General features: G+C 38.9%; 1 protein-coding gene across 4 annotated transcripts in view; it reads right to left on the minus strand.

The window, feature by feature from the left end:
* Window positions 1–6,020: 6,020 nt before the first annotated feature.
* Septin11 (septin 11) overlaps window positions 6,021–12,989 on the minus strand; it is a 110,872-nt gene continuing 103,903 nt past the window's right edge. Inside the window, exons 10-11 of one of the 4 annotated variants that reach the window (XM_045161700.1) lie at window positions 9,396–9,463; window positions 6,021–7,103 (exon numbers count right to left, since the gene is read on the minus strand). In XM_045161700.1, coding sequence (XP_045017635.1) covers window positions 9,439–9,463 — 25 coding nt within the window. In that variant the 3' untranslated portion in view covers window positions 6,021–7,103; window positions 9,396–9,438. Of the gene's footprint in view, window positions 7,104–9,044; window positions 11,612–12,989 lie in introns of those variants that run through there. The other 3 variants (XR_006639596.1, XM_012950220.2, XM_004664890.3) reach the window with 3 other exon arrangements.

Consider the following 12,989-nt stretch of genomic DNA (forward strand, 5'->3'; position numbering starts at 1 on the left):
GCTTTTGTTTCTGTAGCTTTTTTTCTTATGAAGAGGTATTGGTTCCTGATTACTTGGGCACTGATAGTTCAACTAAGAAAAATAGTAGAAAGCATAAGAATATGAGTGTTGAAAAATAAAAGGAGAATTTGAATGTGCCTGAGGATTGCTAGTTCTAGACAGAACTTTTTATTTTATAGTACTATCTTATGCATGAGCTAAGAATATTAGAAATTCTTAATCTGCCTGTGAGGGCAGAAGTCAAAATCAAACATCTTGTAAATTCTTACGGAATTTTAACTACCTATTTTATGACCTTAAAATCCAATTCTGGCCGGGCATGATGGTGCACAACTTTAATCCCAGCACTCAGGAGGCAGAGGTAGGATTGCCATGAGGTCACCCTGAGACCACATAGTGAAGGGAGTTCCAGGTCAACCTGAGCTTGAGCAAAACTACCAAAAAAACAAAATACTTACCGGGCATGGTGGTGCATGCTTTTAATCCCAGCACTTGGGAGGCAGAGGTAGGAGGATCACTGAGAGTTCGAGGCAAGTTCCAGGTCAGCCTGGAGTACTAGTGTGAGAGCTTACCTTGAAACACCAAAAAAAAACAAAAACAAAAACAAAAAAAACCCACAACTTGAAAAATCTAATTGTGAGGGTCAGATGTGATAACATGCCTTTAATCCTAGCACTCCACAGGCAGAGGTTAGGATCCAAGCCTACCTAAAAAAAAAAAAATGTGGGAAAGCATGGGGCTGGAGCACAGGTAAAAATGAAAGCTGGGTTCATACCAAGCCCATGGTAGGAGAACAGCCCTGAGTTCAAGGCCAGCTTAAGGGGTAGAGACTCTACCTCAAAATAAATACAGATTGGTCTCAGATATGCATTATTTTAATACCCTTATCCTGTTTTTATTTTATTGCATTTCTTACTTTTAAGGGAGCCTTAAGAAGTTTATAGCTACATGTGTTTACTATCTGTACTATTAATGACATTCTCTCACTCCCCACGTAGATGATGAGGACAAAATTGAGTCTAGAGGCTACTGTCACTGACTGATCTTAAGGTTTTCTCATAAGAAAAACAGTAAACTGGGTACTGGCATGCACCTGTAGTCCCGGCTATTCCAAGGACAACCTAAGCAATATAGTGAGACCCAATTTCAAAAAGCAGCTGGTAGTCAGTTTGGAACACTTGTTTTCCTGGGATGTTGATTCAAGTAGATAACCAGATTCTTTGTTCTTTGCTTAGCTCATCTAATATTTGAGTTGATGGTAATACTTGGGACCTTCTCTCCTTCAGTTTGCCACACTTCTATAGACCCCAGCTCTGTTCCTCATAACCTATTTTTAAAGAAATTTGGCTGGAAACACTGAACAGTGTAGAATGTTTCATTAAGAACATTTCTGGGGCTGGGTATGGTGGCACACGCCTTTAATCCCAATACTTGGAAGGCAGACGTAGGAGGATCGCCATGAGTTTGAGGTCATCCTGAGACTACATAGTGAATTCCAGGTGAGACCCTACCACGAGAAGCCAAAAAGAAATTCTGGGGGTGGAGAGATGAATCGGTGGTTAAGGCACTTATCTGCAAAGCCAAATGACCCAGGTTTGTTTGCAGTGGCTTAAGGTCCTGGTTCACCCATTTCCTATCTGCTTCATATATAAATAACTTTTTTATGAAAAGAACGTTTCTGGGGCCTGTTCCTCCTGTTGCTTTTTCATGGGCAGGAGCTCTGTGTACTTGTTTGTGCGGAACTTCCCTTAGCCTATCCTAAATTACTGGAGTTAACCCTTGGTATCACATTGCAAACTGTCAAGATTTGGAAGCGTAACTTCAAGCTTCTAGAGAGGCAAGGGGTATGGGAACTATTCTCTAATCCGCAGAAAAAAGTGTGGAGGAACATGGTCTAGTAGTTAAAAATGAGACTATAAGGATTTATTCATTCTCTGAAAGACTGCTATGAAGATGGTTATCAAGAGAACTGAATGTTTCTTTACAGATACTCCCCCCCCCCCCCCCCCCCCCGTGGTAGTATTTCACTCTAGTTCAGGCTGACCTGCAATTCACTATGTACTCTCAGGGTTGCCTCAAACTCAGGGCAGTCCTTCTACCTCTGCTTCCCAAGTGCTGGGATTAAAGGTGTGTACCACTGCACCCAGTTCTTTACAGATACTCTTAATCAGTTTGGAGGGAGAGGGAGCGCTGTTAGTATCTCTAAGCACTCACTAGGGAGATGTAGCTGTTTTCTCAGAATTCTCTGAGGGAAGCTAGACAGTAGCTCTTACTCAGCCAAGCCAGTGAGAATCAAGCCTAAGTTCTCACTTGGTGTCTGCCCACTCAAGAACCATTCCTATGTTAAAGCTGCAAATTGTGTATACAGGATTGTTAACCTCCCCATTTGCTTACTCCTGAAGCAAAGCAAGTAGTACATTGAGAAGAAAATGTGATTAAACTATCAATGCTTAAGATAACATGGTAGGGAGCTTATCATCATTCTCAACTGGAAAGGGAATCTATTGTGCATATGTTCTCACCATCATCTAGAGGTATATTTCCCTTATTACATTAGCAAATTGAGGGTTAGAGAGTTTTAATGCCATGTTTTAAACAAGGTTCAACTTGTCAAATATTTACCCTTTTGTATGACATCTTGATATTGTCTAAGGTGCACTTCTAGAGCCTCCAAAATTCTTGAAATTAGCCTTTAAAACATAATGACAGTTGGGCAGGTGGCATACACCATTAATTACAGCACTTGAGAGGCAGAGGTAGGAGGATCCCCATGAGTTCAAGGCCTCCCTGAGACTATATAGTGCATTCGAGGTCAGCCTGTAGACTACCTCAAAAAAAAAGTGCATCTCTGAGTTTTGGCCACTAGATGGTGCTACCTGCTTCCAGGAAAAGAAGCATTTTAACTTCAGGGATAAATAGAAATGTTTGCGCTAGCTGCTGTAATGAGCAAATGAATTGATCTAGCTACTTAGCCTGATACATCTGTATGTTTTTTTTAATTAAAATCTCATACTTCTTTATTTAAAGCTCCCAAATCTCATGTACTTCATACATTTTCCATTAAAGGAATCATAAGCCAGTATGTCACATTCTCCAATTTGCTCTTTCCTCTGAACATTTTTTACTAACATTTTCCATGATCATAAAAAATATCCCATGGTAATACCCTCCCCCCCACATCTGTATGTTTTGTGGTTACTTTTTTTTCCCCTGAGGTAGAGTCTCCTCGAGCCCAGGCTGAGCTGGAGTTTACTGTAGTCAGATTGGTCTTGAACTCACTGTTATCCTCCTACCTCTGCCTCTGGAGTGCTGGCATTAAAGGTGTGGGCCATGGGCTGGAGAGATGGTTTAGCCCTCAAGGAGCTGGCTCATGTTTCATTTTCCAGAGGTGCAGTGATGCAAGTTCGCACATGCCCACAAGGGGGTGCATGAACGCACTTGCTGGAGACCCAGGTATACAATTCTCTTGCGCATTAAAATATTTTTTTTTTTTTAAAGGCAGGCTTTTGGGCTTGCCTCAAAAAAAAAAAAAAAAAAAAGTGTGCGCCATTATGCCTGACAACACTTAGGTGTAGTATGGGCATGTGTCTGAGGAAAACAACCATATCAGTCGTGGAAAAGGGGAGATGATGGCTGAATATGAAGTCTCAAGCAAATGAACAAACAAAAACCTACTCAAACCAGTTTTAAACATTAAGCACCCTAATTAATTAGTGCTGTCAGAAAGAATGAGACAGGAGGATGGCCATGAGTTTGAGGCCAGCCTGGGCTAGAGTGAGACCTTACTTTTTTTTTTGGTTATTTGAGGTAGGGTCTCACTCTAGCCCAGGCTGACCTGGAATTCACTATGGAATTTGCACATTATACAGAATAAAGTATTTGGAAAGGGGGAAGGTGGGTAGATATATAAAAAAAGCCATGAGCGCTATAACCAACTCTTCAAACTTGCAAAAGCTTTGTAGAGAAGAATGCATATATTAAGCTTGGCCTTTTATATAATATTATTCTGTTTTTTTTTTTTTTTTGTTCTTCAAGGTAGGGTTTCACTCTAGTCCAGGCTGACCTGGAATTCACTATGTAGTCTCAGGGTGGCCTTGAACTCAATGGTGATCCTCCTACCTCTGCCTCCCAAGTACTGGGATTAAAGGCGTGCACCACCAAGCCCAGCCTGTTCCTTTTATACACACTCATTTGTTCTTATGTGAACAGCCTTGTTGTGCTTGTTGTGTTGTGTTGGCCTTCTCTCACTAGATACCACAATCTTAAATGTTTTCACAGTGGATTGAAAGGATATTTCTCAGCTCATGACACTACAAGTGATGAGGCAGATGTGGAAATCTCTTGTATCTCACATATTATGCCACATCATAAGAATAACAAGATTGGAGAGGGAATAAATTGGAGAGGCTCATAAGTAGCCTTCTCAAATTAACATTCAGCCCCTTAACTATGGCAATGCCAGTTGCTTGCTGATCTGAAAGCCAGATGGCATCAGACATTATAAGCATTCATGCACAAGGATCTTCATCTGTAAAGCAAAGGTTCTGCATAGGAAAGACATCTAAATACAGTTAAAATTATGTACTTCTTAGACACCCAGAAATATTTATAGTCTGTGCCAATGGTAGACAAAAAGCTTAACTTAAATAAGAAGGAAGTTTAGGGGCTTAGAGGTTAAAGCACTTGCCTGCAAAGCCAAAAGACCCAGGTTCGATTCCTCAGGATCCACATAAGCCAGATGCACAAGGTGGCATGTGTGTCTGGAGTTTGTTTGCAGTGGCTAGAGGCCCTGGCATACCCATTCTCTCTCAAATAAATAAATAAAATATTTAAAAATATCTTTTTAAAACAAAAAGAAGGAAGTTTGGTATGGGATGATGATCCATTTTCATTAGCCCCAGCTCAGCAGACACTAATTCAGGAGGTCAGTGCTACTCAAGAACAGCAGTAAAATTTGTATTTAAAACTCCTTTTTTGCGGGGGGGAGGTTCAAGGTAGGGATTCACTCTAGCCCAGGCTGGCCTGGAATTCACTACAGAGTCTCAGGGTGGCCTTGAACTCACGGCAATACTCCTACCTCTACCTCCCGAGTGCTGGGATTAAAGGCGTGTACCACCACACACGACTACATATCATTTTTTAAGATTAAATAAAAAATAAAAAGGGGGATTGGAGAGACTACTCAGTGGCTAAGGTGTTTACAGCAGCTGGTGGCTCTAGCATGACCATTCTTTCCTGTATCCCTGTGACTGGTCACAGTTCTAGATTTCTGTGCTTACTATGATATGAAGGGATGACACTTGACCCATGTTTGGTTACTTAGCTCAGATAAATCTGACTTTACATATACTTAGTAATGCTTTCTAAGTAAAGAAAAGCAGCTTGCCACATTTTCACCCAATTGCTCTAAGTAACCTTTTTCAGGAATTAAAGCAGTAGCTATCGTGGCTTCATCATTTCACTAGCCAATGGAAGCATTGTTACCTTTCTTATGGAGAGGACCTCTCCAAAGGATCTTGATTCAAACACAACTCATTTCACCAACAGTATATTTATGATATAATTATTATAGGGCTGAAAAATGAAGATGCAAATAGCAAAGCTACAGACAAACAGTAAACTTGGTAACTTAAAATGCATGGCCATGCTCTACAATAGATATGACTTTGAGAGGTGATCACCATTTCTGAGTCTGGCCCTGAATCTGACTCAGGCTCACTCAGCTGGCATAAGTGTATGTTTGGATGGAAGTATTTAAATGATTTTGTCCAAATTCTTTGATTCCTAACAGGTTTTCTGCAGAGACTGTGGAGAAAGCTACATAGGCCACTTGAGACCATGTGAATGATGCTGTTGTTAGTAATGAGCCATTATTAATGATGCAATTATAGGGGCAGGGATATGTACTTGTTTGAGGTTTGTTTCCTATGGTCTGGAACTTGTGGGTTATGATTTAAAACAAGTAGACACAAAAGAGAGCAGTGTATCAACAAATAATAAGACAAGGATGGGCTAGGAAGTTATCTTAAGATATCTTTAAATATAAATTGAGCCCCAGAGGCAGAAAGTCATTGATCCAACACTGGCACATTTTAAACATGAATGAGACTTGTAGATCAAAACCCTAGTAACAAAGAAGGGGATTTTAAGATTGCATCTAAGATAAGGAGAACATATTAAACAGTTTTTAACTTATTTATAAAATTAACTTATATTTCCCCTTGAGGTAAGCTGGCATAATTTTGAAACCAAAAGTAAACTTGGATAACAAATAGAAAAAGCAGAACTCATTAGCTGGACTCCACCTCTCCTTAAAAATAAACCAGAATCCCAATCCCAAAATAACTTATAAAAGGGATGCAGATAACAGAAAAAGAGTCTAACAAAACAATAATGGTTCCCGAATTTAAAAGAAGGATCCCACTTCTTTCTCTCAAGAGGCGGATGATCAGCTGAAAAATAAAAACATTGTATCAATAGGACACATGAATGGGAAAAAATTCAGCCACCTATATTCATGCAATATCAAATGAAAAAATAAAATCCAAACACCAAGCACCCCACACTGCCCACAAAGCTAACCGAAGGAAGGAAAGTGTTGTCCAGCTCTCATGATGGTGGTAGAGGATCCTTGTGGGGCTAAGAGTGTTGCTCATGGGATAGATGTCAGGAGGTACCATGAATCAAGTTTATCCCAGAGATGATGGCCACCTCAGGTGGTACACATGCTCTCTTTATCCACAAGTTCTTGGATCAGAAGCTTCAAGAACATGGCAGCTAAGCAAGAGGATTCCAGCATGAGACCTTAGGTTTAGGCCCAAGTTCTCTGCTTCACTCAATTTCTTTTTAATTAATATTAGTATTAGTATGTTTGATAATGAAGTCACTTCAGCAGCAAGAAGGCAGTGGTTTGTAAACAGACATTGACAAATACAAATAGCAATGCAATATTTGACCCAGACTTATAAAGAACAGGAGGCGATGGTGGAAATGAGGTAACTCTTCCCCAACACGTGTGAACAGACAGCTCCTGCTCTTCTAATGCTCTATGTCCATTAGGAGAGAGTAGGGCTTGTCAACAGGATGGTTACATAAAGAAGAAGCTACAGAAGAGAGAAAAAAAGGTTTCAGATTCAAATTTGGTTCTTAATGCCTTAAACAAAGCAAAACAAATAAAAAAGGGCTATTTTCTAGAACTAGCTGTGAAACAATGGCAGTGTGAGGTTTAAAGGCTGATGTCACCAATCACAGCTAGAGACATTCAGCAACAGTGTGGGTACCAGGACAAGGAGAGAGGAGGATGTTTCTATTGGGCACTGGAGGGGACAGGAATGAGAGGAGGGTGGTGGGAAAAGTGTGTGAGATACAGAACACCACAAGGCAAGTATCTCAGAGAAACTAGAGCCATCCAAACAGCTGGACTGAAGTCCACTACACAAGGCAAGAAAGCAAGAAACAACAGTCACCCCATTTCTTTGATCTGATATAAAAAGCATGTATGTGTATATAGGCATATCAAGCATTGACTATAAAGAACTCACAAAAGGGCACACAGAACAATGTTTGGGTAAAAATATATTTCCCCTGCTTTATGTCTTGGCACTAGTGATATATGCATAGATAACCTGTTACCACTCTACATTAACAGACACCAAATTACTCAGCAAATTTCTGAGTATATATTTTTCATACTTGAATAAATGATATACTTCATATCAATACAATTATTAAAAAACAAGTGTCTAACATGCAACTTACATACATGATGATTTTGCATTAACACTGAAAGATTATACAAGTTTTAGAAAACACTGGTTATTTTCAAACAGCAAAATGACAAAGATCTACAACTACAGTTTAAGGCATATCAGCAAGTTTTAAAATCAAGAAATAGCTAAAGTTCTAATGCTGTTCACAGCTTTCAATTAATTTTTTTTAATTCCCTTCATACCTATTTATAAACTAGGTCATAATCCCCACTGTCCTATGAATGGAATGAGGAATTTTGAAAACTGAATTTGACAGGAGACAATGGCAAAGTCAAGGGATCTAAATGAAGAGTTCTGATAGGACCACACAGAGACAGTCTGATGAGGGTTAGAGATGACTTAACACCCAACTCAATAGTTTATAGAACACTTGTGGAAATGTAAGAAAGTGAGGCAGCCAAAACTATTCATTTGAGGTACACAGATGAAGAGAAAATGTTATTGCTGGTGAGATGCAAAGCAGAGAAGCAAGGTAACAAGATGCCTGTGCCCAGAATTACATGAGACAATTACCCTGGATGATAACAGTCCTTTTGGACAAAACCTTGACCAATTATACAGTCTAAATTGGGAAAACAGTGTTTGAACTGTCAAAATACTCTCATGTAAGTTTTCCCATCATACCCTGTAGCACATATGAATGTTTAAAAAATCTATAGGAGAACCAAAACGAAAAGGATACTCATGTTTGAGCAAAAGATGTAGAAAGAAGTCAGACCATGCTATCTGGCAAAAAGAAAAAAAAAGAAAAAAAAAAAAGACAGAAAGAAAGAACCACTGTGCAATTAGCACCAGGGAGAGACCATTGACCAAGATCCAAATATATGGGATCAGAAAGGCAGTCTGGCCAGGCATGGTGGTGCACACCTTTAATCCCAGCATTTAGGAGATGGAGGTAGGAGGATTACCATTGAGTTTGAGGCCACTTAGTGACTTCCGGCTCAGCCTAGGCTGAAACCCTACCTCAAAAAAGAAAATAAATAAATAAATAAATAAAGGCAGCCTAGCATAAATGTTTTTTCTTGACATTCTCTAGTGAAAGGTGAGTTTCTTACTCCCATGATACTATATATGTAGAACATGACTGACTTTGACAATGGGATCAAGAAGTATAAATTATAGCCAGGCATAGTGGCGCACGCTTTGATCCCAGCACTCGGGAGGCAGAGGTAGGAGGATTGCCATGAGTTCGAGGCCACCCTGAGACACCATAGTGAATTTCAGGTCGGCCTGGACTAGAGTGAGACCCTACCTCGAAAAACCAAGCAAAAAAAAAAAAAAAAAGTATAAATTGTGAGAAAAATATAAATGTGGCCACTTTATAGATATATTTAACTTTTTAAAAAAAGACTACTCAAATCATTGTCTCCATAACCCCTCCAAAAGAAATAAAAATTCAGCCAGGCATGATGACACATGCCTTTAATCCCAGCACTTGGGAGGCTGAGGTAGGAGGATCACTGTGAGTTCAAGGCCACCCTGAGACAACATAGTGAATTCCAGGTCAGCCTGGGCTAGAGCAAGACCCTACCTCAAAAAATTAAAAAAATAAAAAAATCTATCCCATGTGTTTTTTCTAATTTGAAACAGAAAAAAATCTCAAAGACGTTTTACTTCTATACTTACATGCAAAGGTGAAAGTACATCCAATTAGATTTGAGGGTATCATTTATTCCGTGCAGAGCCAAGGACTACTGTGAAAAAAGGCATAGATACAGAAAGAAAAGAGAGCAGCAATAACAAACTAAACAAGGCTGGGGAGCAGTGGGAGAAAAAAATTTCAGAAGCAACACATTTTTTATAAAGCTTCTATAATTCTTTTGGCTTCTTATTCCCTGACTCTCCATACAATTTACTTTGCTGTGAAAAAATTTAATGCAAAAAAAATCAATCAAGTCAGCTGGATGATTTTTGTTGTTAGATTCACTTAAAAAAAAGCTTTTAGGTATGCAAGAAATAGGATTTAAAGAGGTACCTTCTATTATTATAAGACACAAAAATGCACACTTAAGCAGTGGTTGGAACAAGCACACAACACAAATATTTAAGCTCTTGTGTGGTGCCCAGCAAAAGAGCAAATGCCATGGTTAGTCAGCATGCCATTTAGCACCCAGCTGCTCCATAGCCAGCTAGAAAAAGCAAAAGCAAAGCAAAAGTGTCAGTCTCGTAGTTCCTCCTTCAACCTGTGAAGGCAGCTACTGTCGTTCCCAGTTTGCAGCTTCTAAACCAGCTTGGTTTGCACCTCAGTGAAGCTGATTTCTTTACTTTGCCCAATGAAGCCTAAATAAATTAATGAAATTGCTTCCTTTTCGGTATAACTGGGGCCAAAGGGGGATGGGGCAGAACTTTGCTGAGATCTTATTAACTTAAAAAAAAAAAAAAAAAGTATGTGTTGGGGAAGGAGGACTGCAGAGTATTCCACTGTTTGTATATAACTAAGTAGTGGTTAGAGGGGAAATGCAGAGGGAAAGGTCTGAGTGAAGTCAGCAACAGTTACTTACAAGAGTTAGAGAGAAAGCTAGGGCAATCTTGTTAGCAGGCAGAAGCCAGAAGATAAAGGATAAGTGTCAAAAAAAAAAAAAAGGGTGGAAGACAGAAAACATGCCCTTCTCTACAAATCAGGCAGGTGGGATGGGTCATGGCATATGGGTTAATTCTAGTCCTGGATGAGGCAGTGGGACTAGGTAACAAAGAACATGTGTAGCTAGTAATCATGTTGAGAGCACAAGAGAGGAAAATCCTTCAATGCAACTATATTGGAAACACCAGCAAGCAAGATAGAACTGAAGCTGAATTTCTACAGTTTAAATATATTTTTTTTCAATTTCTACTTACTTGAATCATGTTCTTTCCCATTTTACCTTAAATTGATTCTAACTTATGCTGCAGATAATAGAATTTTATAGCAATTTTCTATTTGAACTATCTAGGGCAAGTTCATCCTTGTAATTTATGAAAACTTTTATTAGAAGTACCCATATCCTGGGATCTAGTCATAGGTATTCTTCTTGGCCCACTCAGAACAAATACAAGTGTGTTTGTGTATGATCCCTTACTATAAATGGTATATCATAGCTTGTGTGAATCCTATCATTCTTACTGGAAGATTCTTCTACTTAAGTAGTATTATATAACCTGATCTTTAGATCTAGACCTGTGAGTCAAGAACAAACTGATAGACATAAATGTAATTGTTGTTTTCTTACACCTATCCATCCTAGCTTGGCCAGGCTTTGAAGTGATCATTCAGATATACACTCAACACCTAAGACAGTCTGAACAGACCACAAGCTTGGCCAAATAATACAAGTGATTAAAATGACAAACTGATGCAAGTGTAAAGTCATCTCTGATGGTCACCCACCATTGTGCCTACTTACAAATCTACCTTGGTCTACAGCAGTTGTATATTCATGAGATGAATCATCAAGAAAATGCAAATTGTCATGGCTATTCAGGGTTTTAGTTCAGTTGCTGAGGTGGTGAGAAGTTTTCACATCAGATGTACAGGTAGCATTTTACCCCATTTTCCTTGGTCCAAAGCAATGTACAAGTAACAGGCATGCTTCCTGCTGCCATTTGGGATAAGCATACAAGGCAAATCATTTACTTTCCAAAATCAAAGTCCAGCTGCACAGAGCATTTGCAGTTATCCCCTTGTTCTATCATATTCTACCACCAGACAACATTTAGCAAAATGAATTAAGAGTTACTGGTGTTTGGGGAAGGGTAAAACAATAAAATAAAACAAAAGGACACAGATGGCAGACATATACTATTACTGCAAAAGCAGGTAAATGCGGGAACATCCTTGGCTTGCCAGGCTTTATGTGAAGCTTGCACTGCAAGTTAAAAAACAAAACAAAAAAGTTAGAAATAATAATAAAATAAAAAGAAAGGAAAATTAGGAGTGCCAGCACCAGCATTCAGTGATGGTGAATGCTCATGCAATAATTATGAAACCAAAAGAAATTAAAAACAAAACTCCGAGTATTCTACATGACAAGCAAAGGCAAAAATTTGACACTGAATTAAAGAACACATGGTTAGTTTCCACTTGCATGTAATTTAGAATTTGTGAGTGACTTCTTCAAACCACTGCATGGTCCAGTGGAAGGACTTACTGTTTTGGTTGCTTTCTCAAACAACTCAAACCATGGTCTATTAGGAATGATTATCACATTAGTAAAAATAGAAACTTCATTTTCATTTCTGAGTTGGTGCAGGAGTCAGAGAATAAACATACAATGAATGCCTTTATACAAATGACTTGAAGAAGAGATCTAAATTGCAAAGGAAAATACAGTGAATAGAAGATATGCTGCTAATCTAATTGGGAAGGGTTGAAAAAGAACATGGTTAGAGCAATAGCAATGCCAGGAGCTTTCCCCATCTCTTAGGTCCAAAGCAATGCCAAACTCAAGATCTACTGGCTACTTCTAGGTAAGTTAAAAAACATGCAGTTTTATTCCTTAGCAAAAACAAAGAATTTTATTTTTAAAAAGTGAGTAGATAGTTGCATAAAGTACAGTATTACATACAAGTTTAAAATGATAAAGTCAAAAAACCTTCTTTTAGGAGAGATTTATCTTAATCAGCAAATGATTGCTGGCAACAGTGCTTTTGAGGAGTGATGGACACTGTCCACTGGACAACTTACCCTCAGGCAGTCCCACCACTGTGGTGTAGCCACAAACGAGGAAAGTGATTTGATGGCCAGAGATGGCAGAAGGTGGGGTCCAGCTAATGGCAGTGCCAGGGTTAGTTCTATTTGTAATCTTAGGAAATATATACTCTCTCTCATGCCACTTAGGTCAATAAGTATAAAGCCTTACCTATGTTTTAAAAAAGGAGTGTCATTAGAATAGGAAAAAAAAAAAGAGAGAGAAAGAGAGAGGGAGAATTTAAAACTATTTTAAAAAATTAAGATTGGCAGTAGAAGCATATAGCAGGTAAATAGCATTCCTTTGGAATATTTCTTCTCCAACAAAGCTAGCTCCTAAGAGACATGTGCATCTCACACCTGCTCCACCTATGATGAGGATGAAGGATATCTCAAGCTGTTCAAAGTGCTTCTCTGGTTTCCCTGGGGACTGTCTTTCTGTGGTCCTCTCTAGCCAGACATTCCACTGGCAAAAAGAAGAATTTTACTTTATTTTATTTTTTCTATTTTTAAAAACCTTTTACAGTTCAGGTCTTGAACTAGTTTTTGATTTCAAT

This window comes from Jaculus jaculus, chromosome 11, assembly GCF_020740685.1.
Source record: "Jaculus jaculus isolate mJacJac1 chromosome 11, mJacJac1.mat.Y.cur, whole genome shotgun sequence".
NCBI lineage: Eukaryota > Metazoa > Chordata > Mammalia > Rodentia > Dipodidae > Jaculus > Jaculus jaculus.